Genomic DNA, 15062 nt, shown 5'->3' with positions numbered 1-15062 from the left:
ATAGCAAGTTTAAAGCTAGACTGAGATACATGAGAATCTGTCTGAGCAAAATCAAACAGAAGTCAGATCTCAGGATTCCAGAGCTCCAGCCATGCCTGCTCTTTCGCTTTGACTCAGAGCAGAAGTCAAGGCACTTGTGGGAGTCTCTAAGACCCTGTTTGATCTGCCCTCAGCAGCTCCCTGAATTGATTATATTTTATTCCTCTTTTCTGGTCCCACTCCGGCCATGCTGGTCTTCAGGTCCTGAGGGTTATCGCTGTTACTCCACTGACCCCACACCATCAGAAGCTTCGCATTTGTTTTTCTCTTTGCTAGAGGTTCTTTCTACTAAATTACAGTATCCTTTGTCCCAGGGCCTACTTCAGGTTTTAGCTCAAATATTACCATCTCAGAGAGTCTTGTTCTAGCCATTAACCTTTGACAACTTCGATACTTTGCCCCCACCAACACCTTTCTAACCTTCTTCCACATATTTTCTCGGTCGGTCGCACTTACCATCATCTGACACAGACACATCTTATTTATTGACTGTAGAGGATCTCTCTCTCTCTCTCTCTCTCTCTCTCTCTCTCTCTCTCTCTCTCTCTCTCTCTCTCTCTCTCTCTTACCTCCCCCCCTTTCCTGTGACTACTACAGAGCCTGGTACATAATAGATATTCAAAAGCCATCTTATAACATAATGATACAGTCCCAAACATACAAATTCTGTATTATCCCAGTCTGTCAGAGCCCAGAAGGTAATCCAAATAAAAAGATGTAGATTGCTAGTGGCTTCAGAACAAACTCATGAGCTCAGCCATGCTGCATACCTGAGAATATTAACTCAACTAATGTTTTTTTAGGACCTATTGTGTGCCAGGCTCCGCTCTGAGCTCTGGGGATGCCAGCATAAAGGAAACAGGCACGGTCTCTGCACCTAGGGAGCTGTCAAAGTTAGAAGAGTGATCAAGATACAGTTGATTAGTAGCAAGAAACAGGAAGTAGATAAAAATAAGGCACTGAAGAAAGTCACAGAAAGGTGAAGAGGGTCAGCTGGCTTCTCATATGTGGCAAAAGGAGGGTTGTGTTTTCTTTGCTTTTGCTTTTGAAGAGGTGACATGTGTGTCAACTGAGACCTGTGTTACAGAAAGAATCAAATCTGGTAGCTACTGGAAAAGGAAGAATCTGAATAGAGGCAGTAGCAGCTGCAAGCGCCCTCAAGCTTAGGCCTCAGTTGGAAAGCTGCTAACTGCCCTTCCCTGAATGGGGGCCTCTCCCCTGTGATCACAAGGTTCTGGGAGTTTCTGTTGCTCAGCTCTTCCTGACTTGCCTTTCCCAGTCAGTTCCTTAAAGCAAGACCCTCTTTCTGAGGCTTCGTGTGTGTTTAACACATAAGAATTGATCAATCACTCAGTGGGTGGCACCTAAATTGTGATTTCGTTGTCTCCGGAAGACAACTTGTGTGGTGGGTATGTTTAGACACAACATCTCAATAGGGACACCTCTCCATCAGTGGGCAGGACAGCATCCCTGGCTATCTGCTCTTTGGGGCTCACATCACACCATCTCTTCCAGAAAGCCTTCCTCGGGATAAATTCCATCTCTATTCCATTCTACTCTTGTTCTCCTAGTGCCACTATTGTGGTGGTCTCTCTCTGACTTGTGTATGGAAGTGTCATGAGCATCTCAAAAACCCACCAACACAGGAGAAGCCCAGAGGCAGGACTCACAATCTGTTCATATTTATGTCATCACTGTTGAAATCAATAAAAGCTCAATGGTCAATAATTACGGTTAATACTTGTTGGACACATTTTGTATAAGAAATGCTCAGAGTGCTTTTATTGCCCATTGAATCCTCATTGCTGTCCTACCAGACATCAGTATGATTGAGCCCCAGGGTGCAAAAGAACCGCTGTGCCGAAGTGAAGCAACTGGCTGGTGGACACAGACTTGGCAAGTGGTGGAGCAGAGATACCAACACTGTCGTCCGGATTTCAGGGTCTGAGTTTTTCATTACTATTTACAGCTAACCACGCCCTATGTCTACAGTTAAGCTTTCTGCAGTTTGTGGTGCAGTATACTTCAAACTTATTGAAAAAGAAATCCAAGAATAAAAGAATTTGTTGGAAAAAAAAGAATTTGTTGGTTTCCATTGTTTGTTGCAATGAATAACATTATAGCATTTGAACCCTGATGCATTTTACCTTGGAAGGGAATCATGCCTTTATGCAGAGCATCCACATGATATATGGTACCCACCCATTACTCAGGAGCTGCCTCATTATCAAGTGAACTATCATAAAGTTACTATTTGACTATTAAGTGCCTCCCATGGGTTCAGATGTTGAATGCTTAGAGTTCATCTGGTGGCACTAATGTGGCAGGTCTGGAGGCTGTAGGGAGCAAAGCCTAGCTGCCAGAAATAGATCCTCAGGGGTAGTTATTTGGGGGAAATCTTGTTCCTAGATCTTCCTGCTTCTTCTCCTCCCCTCTTCTTTCCCCATTTCTTCTTCCCCTCTTTCCATCTTTCTCCCCTCTTCACTCCCTCCCTCCCAGCTTTCTTATTCCATGAGGTAGGAAATCCCTCTGTCCCACCCGTGCTCTCATCACCATGATGCTCTACCCAGACACATGGGACGAACGACCTCTAAAACCAATTAGGCTCATCTCTCTGTACTTTGTCACAGTCATAGGAAAAGTAACCAGTGCACACAGTTGTTCAGCGCCTCTGTCCAATAACCCCTATTGTGCTTAACCATAGCCCCAGAGTCCAGAGGAAGTGGTGCTGGAGGTTTGGAGACACCAAGGAGAAGCTGTTAAGTGATTCCTTAAATGAAAAACAGAAAATGCAAAAGGAAGGAGAGGAGAGAGAGAGAGAGAGAGAGAGAGAGAGAGAGAGAGAGAGAGAGAGAACACAACTTACAGTAGTACATTGTTACAGATGCTCTGTTTTCATGGTTACTGCTGTTCATCTCTTACTGTGTCTAATTTATATATCAAATTTTATTATATGTGTGTGTAACAAACAATAGTGTGTATGTTTACATTACCAATGGTTTTAGGCATCTAGTAAGTGTGTTAGAAAAGCTGTTAAGGGGACCCATTGTAGTTTCTGTTCCCTTCTTGCTTTTAAGTTCATCCCATGTGCCCTTTGAATCTGGTCCTCTCTCTCTCTCTCTCTCTCTCTCTCTCTCTCTCTCTCTCTCTCTCTCTCTCTCTCTCTCTCACTCACTCACACACACACACACACACACACACACACACACAATCTCTCTTTTTATTCTTTTTTGAGGCTCCCAGCTTAACCAGGAGGCATAACTCTATTGTCCATTTATTTGACTCCAGCCTTACAGTGGATTCAGGGCTCTTAGCCTGGCAATGGGCAGAGAGGAGGGAAACACTCAGTAGCAAGAAGCCATTTCCACAGCTGTACTGGCGACTACTTCTCTATTAAAGGCAGGACCAGGGAGTCTTGCCATAGACACCCTGTAAACGTCTTTGTTGACAACACAGGCAAAGTCCCAGGGACTGTTTTCTCCAGGGAGTCAACACTCTCTTCCACTCTGGGGAGAGCAGACTGGGGAAGCAGAACTCACTCTCTGCTCTCCCTCACATACAGTCTTCATGAGTTATTTACTCCCTCTTCGCCGTGACCAAAATGATCTACAGGAACAGCGTTTAGTCTGTCATGGCAGAGGTGGGGTGAGGGAGTGCGTGGCAGCGGGAGGCCGGAGCAGCAGCTGTTCTTCTGTTCTTACTGCCCTGGACCTGGAAGCTGGGTATGGGATCAAAACTGGGAGTGGGTGACCACCAACAGCCCCTCCTCACCCACCCCTACCAGCTAAGCTCACCTCCTCAAGACTCCATGGTCCCCAAACCAGCAGTACCAGCCGGGACTGAGTGCTCCGAGCAGGAATCATGGGAAACTTTTCAAACTCAAACTCTAAGAGTCACTCATAGCAGAGTGGAAGAGGCAGAACTCTGCACACAGAAGGGTTTTTTTTTTTTTTTTGTGGGTGTGCAAACATAAGTGCATGCCTATGTGTGGAGATCAGAGATCAGCTTTGGTGGTGTTACTCTTGGGGAGTATTTTCTGAGTTAGGGTGTCTCACTGGGATCTAGGGCTCACAAAGCAAGCTAGGTTGCCTGGCCAATGAGGCCCAGGGAGTCCCCCTGTCCCTGCCTTTCAGCACTGGGATTACAAAAGTGTTACCACATCTGGCTTTTTACCTGCAAACTGGGACTTCAGATCAGGACTTTACTGACTAAGCCATCTCCCCAGCCACAGAGATGTATTTTAAAGAGACACCCTGTCTCGTGAAAACCTCAAAATAGATACAGAATCAGTCTCAAGCCCGATTCTGCAGGTTTCTGATTTCCTCTAAAAAAAAAAAAAAAACCCCGTCTTTTCTCTGATTTTTATGCTGACAACTGCAGTTATGCCCAAAGTGGGTTGAAGTGACAGTCGTGTGTGTGTGTGTGTGTGTGTGTGTGTGTGTGTGTGTGTGTGTGTGTGTGTGTGTGATGAGGAGGCGACTTTGGTTTATTCCCCAATAGTGAGAATAACAAGGAAACCTTGTGGTTTAATATGTTTTCCCTTTAAATGTCTACCACACACTCTCTTGGGGGACTCTTGGCTCTTCCAAAGCCTAGATGCCCTTGTGGACACTGCACACTGCAACACTTCTCTTAACACTTGCATTTGTTCTGAGCTTTCTTTTGCTCTTCGGTCCCAATCATTAACACATTAAAGGAACCCAAGAAGTCCAGAGCCACCGGTGCATTCACTTAAGCTGCGTTTTTTGGAAATTCCAGCCAAGTCCTGTGTGTCCCTCAGAGACTCTGTAAAATATCACTGCATCACCAAAGAGACATTTACCATCGTTTTTAACTGTGGGTCTGCCGCTGCTGCTTAGGCAAAGGATGAAAGTCTCAGCTTGATACCAATATTTCCTTAGCCCATTAGCTTCTCCTGATATCCCCTGCTAGAGACAGGATGCTGTGGGCCTGGAACATTCCAGTGTGCTCTTTGGTAAAAACCTCAGTAACACTGCTTTGTTTTCAGTCTGTCTGTTTTGAGATTACTTTCAGAAAGCAATGCTGCTTTCCATTTTAAGAATTTAAATGAAGCCGCTTTGTAAATGTATTTGTTTGAAATGTATTTGCATTCAATGTGTTAGCTTCACAAACGGGTGACACTGTCAGTCCAAAGGAGTCACAGAACAGGGACTTCTCTCTCAAAAGAGGAACTCTGTGACTGAAGGATGAAGAATCTAAGACTCCCCTTTACCATTTTTGATCTGCATTGCATACACATATTAGAGCATGCTATTTACTGCAAAATTGGAACTTTAAAAAAATGAAGCCTTTTTCTTTATGAAATTTTATAATTTTCTTTTCTCTAATTCTCCTTTTATTCATGTATACAATAAATGTGATCATATCCCCTCCTTATTTCCCTCCTCCAACTCCCTCCACAACTCCCTACCATGTAAGGTTATATAATTTTTAAATTAAATTTATTTTTTAATTGATGCATAAAATGATTTTAAGTGGAGATATATATATATATATATATATATCAGCATGATTTGGATCTAAAAACTGCTACTCAAAGGCTGTGTATCCAAGGCTTGGCATTTCTGGAGGTGATGGAGACTTTAAGAGGAAGGGTCCTACAGGGCCCAGACAGAGACCCTTGAGCTGGAACCGACCTAAAAGCGTTCTGCAGAGGACTACCTTCCATGGTTCCAGGAAGCACAAAGCAAGGTTCCAAAGGAGGGAAACAACCAACAGTCTGACCCAGAAATGATGGCTATGAACCACATCAAGGCCCGCAAACCAAGAGTGCAATAGTGGCATTCATAACTCGGTGGTAACCAGTAGCTCTCTAATTAGACTTAGGACCCACTCAACAATAGGCAGATTGCACCTGTTACTGAAAGCCTAGCCAACTGTCCAGGGCTACTGTTGGGTGTTGGTCTGGTGATACGTGTTCCAATGCTAATTACTGGCTCCCAAGGTCTCGTTGCTATCCAGACAGGAACATCCTCACACATACCTGCCATTGTTGTGTAAACCTTGCCTAAGAAATTATCCCTGTTTGACCAACAAAAAGCAGATAGCTGGGCAGGGCTGGAGAAAAGTAGGCATGGTGAAGGTTCACGAGCTTGGGGAAGAGAAGGATCTTGGGAAGGAGAAGCAGACAGGTATCGGAGAAAGAAGAAAGCCGAACCACTGCAATGGGTTATCGTGGAGAGAAACGCATGACCGGATCAGCATGGATGCAGGAAAGCAGCCCAGAATTAGCAAGTATTTGTGGAATTATGGATGGGAGGAAGAAGGCCAGGTATCAGAGGAGGAAGAAAGCAGAGCCAGCATGATGGGTTAGCACGGAGAGGAGACATGGCAGGATCAGCCTGGATGGAGGAAAGTGGATAGGAATAAGCAGGTATTTATGGAATTATGGATGGGAGGTAGCACAGATCGGAAGGATTAAAGCAGATGGCACAGGATAGAGGGTAGGAGATAAAGGAAGGTAGTTTTAGGGGGTTAACATCTACCATGGCCCAGGCAAAAGAAGGCTGTTCTGAAATCTATCAGGTGTGTGTGTCTTTATTGATTGTGAAAGTGGGTTAATAATACCACCATAATAATTATAAGTCTAATAATAAACATTTATTAGGCCATACCTTTACATTAACAACAACAGGCTAGTGAAGTCATGGATCTTGGAGGAGAACCTGCAACTTCCACAGCACAGTCCCAAACTACATTATAAATATCGGTCCTTACACTCACCTCTCAAGGAAACTTCTCTTTGCGGCAGACCTCAAAAAACCATCACAGAAAGCCTCAACCAATCAAAATGCAGAGTTGTGGCTCCTGGTCCCAATAGATACATCTACCAAACACTCTTTCACCTAAAGCTCGGGAAACATTGTAGAAGAGGCAATGGAAAGACTGTAAGCACATGGAGTTTACTGTGAGATTATGTCTCCTAATAACACCCATGAAATCTAACCAACATGACATGACCAAGGACAACACCATAGACATGCTAACACAGATGGGGGTGGGGTGAACCCAGGAAGCCTCAATTCTACACAAAGCATTACAGATAACTAAAGAATGCTGAAAAATAGTCTTCCCCCAGGAAAAACACGTTTTGTTTTCCAATACCAAATGGTGAGCTATGAAAACATAACACAAGTAACATTATAACATTATACAGACTGTGTAGTTTATATTTATGTATTTAGGAATAGATGTGTTTATACATATATGTATGTAACAACAAATCATGAAAAAGGAGACTGTGAATTTGAAAGAGAGCAAGGCATGTATATGAGGGTGTTTGGAGGGAGAAAAGAAAAAGTGGAAATGATATAATTATAGATTAATCTCAAAATTATGAAAGAAAAAATTTTAAAGGTTGGGTTCTGTGGAAGGTCCCTGCCATTGCTGCCATGTGTCCCAGCCATGAGGTGAGGGCTTCCCCCACCTTCCCCATTCCTTAAGAATGGAACAATAGTGAGCTGAAACATCTAAAACTATGAGCCAAAATAATTTTTTTTTTTTTTTTTTTTTTTTTTTTTTTTTTTTTTTTTAGTTTTTCAAGACAAGATTTCCATGTGTAGCCTTGGCTATTCTGGACTTACTTTGTAGACCAGGCTGACCTCCAACTCACAGAGATCTGCCTGCCTCTGCCTCCCTGAGTGCTGGGATTAAAGGCCACCCCACGTCCGGCTATCATTTTCCTTTTTAAAGTTGCTTATCTCTGGTATTTTGGTACAGTAGTCAAAGCCTAACGTAAGTAATTAATTACCACCTGATATTTCAACACACATATACAGTGAGTCACATGCATGTCAAGTTAATATGTCTGTCTCCTCAAACACTTATCAGTTCTTTATAGTGGAGCATTCGAAGTTCTCCTTTTTTTTTCCCCTGTTATCTTCATTCACTCTACAGTGCATTGGCTCATCAGAACCTTGTGCTCCTATCTATGACTTAGTGCTCTTCGATCCAACCTCCCTCATCTGCACTACACCTGGCCTCAGCTAAACATCCTTACGATCTTAAATGATATTGCTGAAACACAAATATTAAGAAATGATAGTAGAAGTTGTACATTGTAGTGACTGAAGTCTAGAAAATGCTGGATTCATCCCTCTAAAATGGGAGCGCTGCTATGACTTGGAAGAGAGTAGTGGGGAATCCCTGTAGACTCAACCTAGAGCAGAGACGACGGGAGCTGTGAGCACTGAGCAGCAACCATTGTCAGATCCTGTGGTTGGAAGTTTGAGAAGACACAACAGCTAATGTGTACCTAGGAACCCTACATGATGCCAAATCCCCCTTGACCAAACCAGCCCATCTGCCCGTGTCTCCTGGGAGGACGTGCTCATGCAGAGCCCTCGGCTCCTCACCCTGTCCCATCATCCCACAGAGAAAGCCTTGGGGAGTGAAGCATTGGACCAACAGCCCAGCTGTGTAGCCTGACAGGCAGCAATTACCTCTGAAATGCTAAGTTATTTCCACTCACTGGTGGCTTTTGCCCACCTTGTCAAGCTGCTCATGGACTACAAAGCACTTCAGCCCATCAGTGCAGCCCATTAGGAGAAAAGAGTGGCAGCAGAGCCAGCCCACAGCAGCCTGGCACTGAGCCTGGCCAATGGTGGGCGTTTGACAAATAAATGGATTAACCCACCTCAGAGTTAGCTCTGGGGGAAATGGTGGGTGCCACAGACTTAGCTTGCCTGCGTGACCTTTTAGAACCCTCTGGCCTGACTCACAGCCCTAGTGTCTGCTTCTTTGCTTTCCTCTTCCTTGCCCACTGGCTGTGAGCCATCACACAGAGAGCTGGCCTCCCCTCCGAGTCCTCCAGCAGATCCGGATCAATAGGGAGCTGTGTGCTTCCGCCCCTCCACACCCACTCTGTCACTCAATCATTCAGAAATGACTCATGGAGGGCTAACCAAGGGGAGAAAGCTATTCAACACTGCCGAGCACTGGATGCGGAGAACATTAACAATACCTCCCTCAGGAAATGGCACCTATTGGCACTGAGTGTACACCAGAATGGATAAGAGCTCTTGGGACGAGCCTACCAATCTACGTAAGGACATGCCTCTTTACAGATGTCCGTGGAACACATCGCAGGAGCAGCTCATCTCTGGTGGGCATCTGCCCCACACCTTCCGAAGTAGTAAAAAAAAAAAAGATGCATTCAAGGAGATGGCATGGGCAACCCTTGAAACTTCAAAATGGGTACAGCTCCTAACAGAGAGCCCCTGCTGCTGGTTATGAAGATGCCGTGTTGGGGATGTTTCTATGTAGTCAGTGGTTCTTTGGAAGATTAATAAATCTCAAGGTGACTGGTGAAGCCACACTCTCAAGGTGAAAAGGCAGCCACCAAGGTGGAAACAGAATGTTTCATGGAAGCCAGGACATCCATCATTCATCGCAAGACATTCTAATCTCAGAAAAGTTTTTTTTAAAGCTATGCTTCTTACTTTCTTTCTCTATTAAGTGATATTTTTCTATTTTAACACCACAAACAATATTAACAGTGTGAACTCAGTGAAAATCTCAGGGCCTGTCGGGGTCTTCTTTACTTCCCAAGCTCCAGCAAAGGCTTTGAAAGAAATCCCATTCTTTGTTTCCAGCTGGTCCACTCTCTCAAAGCTCCAGAGAGAAGTGAGACCAGCATCCCCCCCCCAAGCAACAACAGTTCTGCTGGCCCATTTTGAATGTTCCTCAGTGACTGAGAAGAACGGTACAATATGATGGAACTAACCAATATACTTCCTGAGTGCTGCGAGGATGACAGATGGGGGATTTCCAGACTCAATGGCTTCATTTAACCAGAATGTGTCACACTCCCCTGGACCCATGCAAGAAAACTCTTTACAAGGATGTGTCTGCAAAAAGGATGTGCAGGAGACCTCACATGTTGGGGAAGGGGGGTCAGGGATCACTTGTAGACACAGTGAGCATAGGTCAGTTTGTTTTGCATGTTAATCAGTGTGTTCTAAGATGTCAAAGGCTTCTGTGTTCTCTCTTCCTCATGCAGAAGGCCCCTGTCTCCTGCCTGTGGGCTTCCTTTTAAGGCTTGCTGTGCCAGAGTTTGGCTTTGCTGTTACATATGAGTCACTGATTTAGATGAGCTTGATAATGTGGTAGATTTCATTCTGTGCTCTCCCTTCTCTGTCTTACAGAGACCGTTGCCTCTGAGGCAAATCCTGTGCCTGCTTGTCTTATGCAGTCCCAAGAGCACACTAATGCTGAGCAAGAAAATAGGCAGAGATGTGAGATGGGGTCTAAAATTTGGACACCAGAGCAGGGTAAATGATCATGTATTAGCTCGCTCCTGTTGGCGTCTTAAGGCATTTATAAAAGAGTCCCTTCCCCATGACACATGCACCCGGCCAAGCCTCAGTGATGGCAAAACTGATACACTTGGAACAAAACTCTCCTCCCTCCTGAACCCTAAAGACCCCTGAATGAAATACTGCTTACATTTCTCTATAAATGGTGAGCATACCAAATAGGCTATGTCTGGGGTAAACTTTGGTTAAAAAAAACAGTATCGTATATGAAATCTTAGGTATGTTGAGTGTTTCCACATAAGGTATCATACATGGTTTTTATATGATGTAAAAGAGCAGGTCAGGCATCATTCTCATTTTCAAAGGTGGGTAAATAGAGATGCAGAAATATAAGGTGAAATTTTATCAATCCAAGTTAGAAAAGAGAAGATGACAGGGAGGGAGAGAGAGCAAGAAGCAAGGAAGAGAGTGAGGGAAGAAAGGAGTGCAGAAAGGAAGTCAGATGAAGGAAAATGTTGGGATGAGCAGGTGGCTGAGTTTCTAAAGTGCTTGTAGTGCACACAAGCATGAGGGTCCTTAGTTCAGGTCCCCAATAGCAAGTGCCTATCGTTTCTTTGCTGGGAGCATTTCTCTGGAGCTTGCTGCTCACCCTCCCTAGTGGAATTGGTGAGGTTCAGTGAGAGTCCCTATTTTCAAAAAACAAAAAGGAAAACAACTCAAATTCTGTCTTCCACACGTGTACTCACATGTATATATAGACCCCCCACACACACACACAGAGACCACACACAGGCAAAAGGGGAAGTTTGAGACTATTTCCTTAGCATTGTATTTCCCAGCCCCATTTGGCGGCGGCTGTGTAGCAGGCTCAGCTCTAACAGTTGTGTTAGCAAGAGCATTAATGGCAATAACAGGAGTGTTGGTAGCAAAACAGCAGTAATTGTGGCAACGGTACTAACATCGTTGGCTTATCTTTATATACCAAATATTTTTCCCCATGGCATTTTCATGTGCAATATTTCATGCTTTCTTCAAGCCCAGGAAAATTATTATGGGCTTCATTCCACGAGAAGGCAACTGAGACTAAGGTGATCACCTTCTTCCAAAATGCACAGCATCTAAAGAGGTCATCTCTGGTCTTTGACACAGTAGGTTCCGCCCTGTGACCATCACCAACCTAATATCACTTTTCCTCTTCCAAGCAGCTAGTGGCTCCCACCCTGCATCCCCATGGGTCCATATTCTGCCTCTTGGAAGAAATTTGAAGAGATGGACTCAGATCAGACACACAGGTGAGGTAAGCGCCAGAAATGAGCTCACAGAAGGTCTCAGGGATTTCCCTGCGGAGAGAGCTGGGCTCTCTGAGGGTGCCTGGCTCAGTGGCTCCCAAGAAGGGATTAGGATCCAGGAACAAAGAAGATGAGGGCTCTGTAGGGTTGTCCCTTTTGCTGATGGTGTCTCTCTGGCTATATCAACTCTGCCTTCATGGAGAAGTCTCACCTGTGGATGGACGGTGGTGATTCTTATTTTCCCACTGTCTATCTGCATTTAGACCATCTGGTCTAAAAAGTGCTCCAGGGATTCAACATGGGCACGGTATCAAGGACTCCACTACATTTGCGCAGCTCCACCCTGGGAAGCTCAGGCCACAACAGTGGGTGGAAGCCTTCTTGAACACACACCGTCAAGAATCCCAGGAATCCTCATAGTTTCTGCAATTGCTACACGTTACTCAAGTGATGATAAAGCATAAAACGGAGAGAAACAGTGCCCAAGTAGAGGAGCATATTACCGTTTGTGGAAACAGCAATCCTCCTGTGAAATACTTGCCCACGGAGGGTACTGGCTTGCAGCCTCTCCCTGCCTCACCTCCTAGAGAATAAAATACACAGCCCTTTCCTGGGTCCTGTGGACTTCCCAGCCTTCCTGAGAAAGTGATGGGTGTCATAGTTATGACCAGACCTCCATGCTAATCTTGCCTTTAGAAATATTGAGAAGGAAAGGGGAGAGAGGGAGGGGAAGAGAAAGAAGTGGAGCTGTCAATGTGCTTCATTTTAAATAAAACCTACCAAGATTCAGCTGAGAATTTTAGCAGAATCCAAATGTGCTAGGGAAAAAAAAGCATGGCTCCCATCTCCAAGGTTCACAGCTAAGCTGGCTTAGAATCACACATGCCAAGGTTAAAAATAAAAAGCAGTCATCCCTGAATGACACAGGCTCCAGAAAGGAATCCTGAGGTGTGCTGTTTGGTGGAAGAGGGAGGAAAAGGGAAGGAGAGCCTGGGCTCAACATAGAGGTGTTTATGAGGGGGTGGGGAGGTGCATTACCTAAAAGCTGGATGCTCAGAATTTTGCTGTTTTGCACTTAACAAGCCCTTCACACTGGCAAAGGGTTCCATGAGGATTTTCATATTTTCCATCGAGGAAACCCTGGAGTGCAATGAGCGTGGCTGTGGCTGACCTCGAGCAGGGCGCTGGTGTGCAATGCTTCTGCGGTCCATACCCTGGAGTCTGCTTCAGACAGCGTTTGCACGTAACTAGATGGAACACCCATGGCTCACAACTTGGAAAGCATGGTGGGCCATCAGCGTTGGCATGAAGCCACACCTGACTGTGTGCCAACCGTCCCTCCACTACAGACAATGTGTCTGCCTCTTGGGGACAGCACATGTCCCATCCCTTGCTCCTAACAGACATAGCTACTGCTAGGCCAGGCTAGCTGGAATGGGTGACATGGATTCCTGTGGATCCCCCTTCTTTGGAAATTCAGAACTCCTGGTTATGCGTCCATTAGGGTGATCTTTGTAATGAAATTATCCTTTGTCCAGTACACTTATGACTTGGCTGACTAAAGGTTCTCCTTTTATATGAAAAATAAAAGAAGTCACCCCTGCAACTGTGGCAGCTACTGTGGCATCCCTCCACACTTCCCTTACCGTACAGAACTGTCTAGATTGTCTTCAGGTAGATCCTGTGACACCTCTGAGGTTCTGACTCAGACCCTCTGTGGACCTATCTTGCACTTCAGCACCCCACAGGGTGGGAAGACTAATGGACACTGAAGGCACCTGAGAGTGAAGGCTGCCGCCTCATGAAGCCTCGCTGTGTGTCCAGACACCATCCACTGAGCTGGTGGCACTCTCATTGGCAGAAGTCCAAGCCATGAATGCCATTCTGGGCATGTCTAGACTTCCCTTAAAGTTCCGGCCTGTCTTCCAAATATCTCCTGTTGGCTACTATTTTAAAAAACACCCCCAATACTGAGTGTCACGTTTTACATCTTTCAAACACTTTGAACAAGCCTTGGCAAGCAAACAGGGCAAGAACTATTTTCCTGCCTCTTGTAGTGGATGGGGAAAAGGAGGCTGGCAGAGTTTGGGGAACTTGCTCAGGCTAAGTGGCAGAGGCACGACTAAAATCCAGGGTTCCTTCCTCTACTTCAACCTCACTAACCCAGGACTAGAAAGGCTGAGGGAACCCCAAAATAGTAGTGGATATCTGTAGCTGAGATTGGCACTCTCGAAGGGTCAGATCTTGTTCCCTTTTCTCACTGCAAGAACTATGGGCACACTCTCGTCCTAAGTATGGGAACCTATCCAGGCCAAAACAAAAACAAAAACAAAAAACCACCGCAGAGGGTCTTTGTGATGGCTTCCCTTTCTCAGCGTCAGGTGCCACAGGCCAGCTTAGGGTCAGATCAAAGTAGTTCTGTGGTCAGACAACCCCTTGTCTTGGACAAGCAGTCCCATCCGCCCTGAAACCTGGACACAGAAGCCAGCCCTCCAGCCAGCACCTACATTTGACTGGAAATGTCCCCTACCTTCCAGGGACGAGAAGGATCCCAGGAATAAGAGTGAATGCCCATTCCTTTTGCTCTTCAACGAACCTCATGAATAACTAGTCTCTGGGAGTTCTGGTAATCACCCCACACCCGACTTGCCCACTTAAGAAAGGAAAGAGATGGCTCCAGAGATGGAGCGGACTCATTGCGCAGAGTGGCCCTCTTACCTGTACCAGTCCAACCCTCGGCCGTAGTTCCTATCGAAGAAGTGCGGCTCGGTGCCCAAGGCCCGCACGTCCGGGTGCACGCGGATAAACTCCAGCACCGCCCGAGTTCCCCCTTTCTTGACGCCTACAATGAGGGCTTGGGGCAGCCGTTTGGTGCCCAGCTTAGGGGAACCTGAGTGGTTGGAACCGGAGAGGCGCGGTGCTGGCGCGGCGGCGGCGGGCGCGCTGGGAGCGCTGGACTCACTGGGCGTCGGTCCCGGGGGATCACACGGGCGGGACTTCGAGAGAAGTTTCTGGCCGCTTGCACTGGGGCCGCTGAGGCAGCGCGGCGCGCCAAGCAGGCGACTCTGGCCCAGACCGTCGCAGCAGCACAGGAAGCTGTAACACAGGTAAGTGCAGGACAAGGACAGGGTGAAGGCGAAGAGCAGCCTGCGCGCTCTCCGCGGCTGAGGTGGCCCCGCGCGGCCCAGGACCCTATAGGCCATAGCTCCATGGGCCCGCGCCGGGGGTCATGGTTTCAGAGGTAGCACCTGCGGAGGAGATGCTGCGTGGCCCTGCGATTGCCTAGAGGGCTCGCGTGGCGCTGTTCCCTCCGTGTGGGTCGGGCGTAGGGGATGCCGTCTCCTCTGGGGGCAGCTGGCCTTGGCAAGCACCGTGCCCAGGGGTCCCGGGAACCGCGGCTCCTCTGGGACCCGGTGGGTGCATTGCCAGCATCTCTCAGTGCTAAATGGTGGGGACT

At 46.4% G+C, this 15062-nt stretch overlaps 1 protein-coding gene across 1 annotated transcript in view; it reads right to left on the bottom strand.

Moving 5' to 3' along the window:
* Positions 1-14810, bottom strand: part of Hs3st2 (heparan sulfate-glucosamine 3-sulfotransferase 2) — a 117025-nt gene extending 102215 nt beyond the window's left edge. Inside the window, exon 1 of the mRNA XM_051145161.1 lies at positions 14324-14810. Coding sequence (XP_051001118.1) covers positions 14324-14808 — 485 coding nt within the window. The 5' untranslated portion in view covers positions 14809-14810. The remainder of the gene's footprint in view (positions 1-14323) is intronic.
* Between the last annotated feature and the right edge of the window lie 252 nt (positions 14811-15062).

The sequence above is a fragment of the Acomys russatus genome, chromosome 5 (assembly GCF_903995435.1).
Source record: "Acomys russatus chromosome 5, mAcoRus1.1, whole genome shotgun sequence".
Lineage (NCBI taxonomy): Eukaryota > Metazoa > Chordata > Mammalia > Rodentia > Muridae > Acomys > Acomys russatus.
Note: the sequence above shows the minus strand (reverse complement) of the source record. Positions and strands in the feature narration are given on the sequence as shown.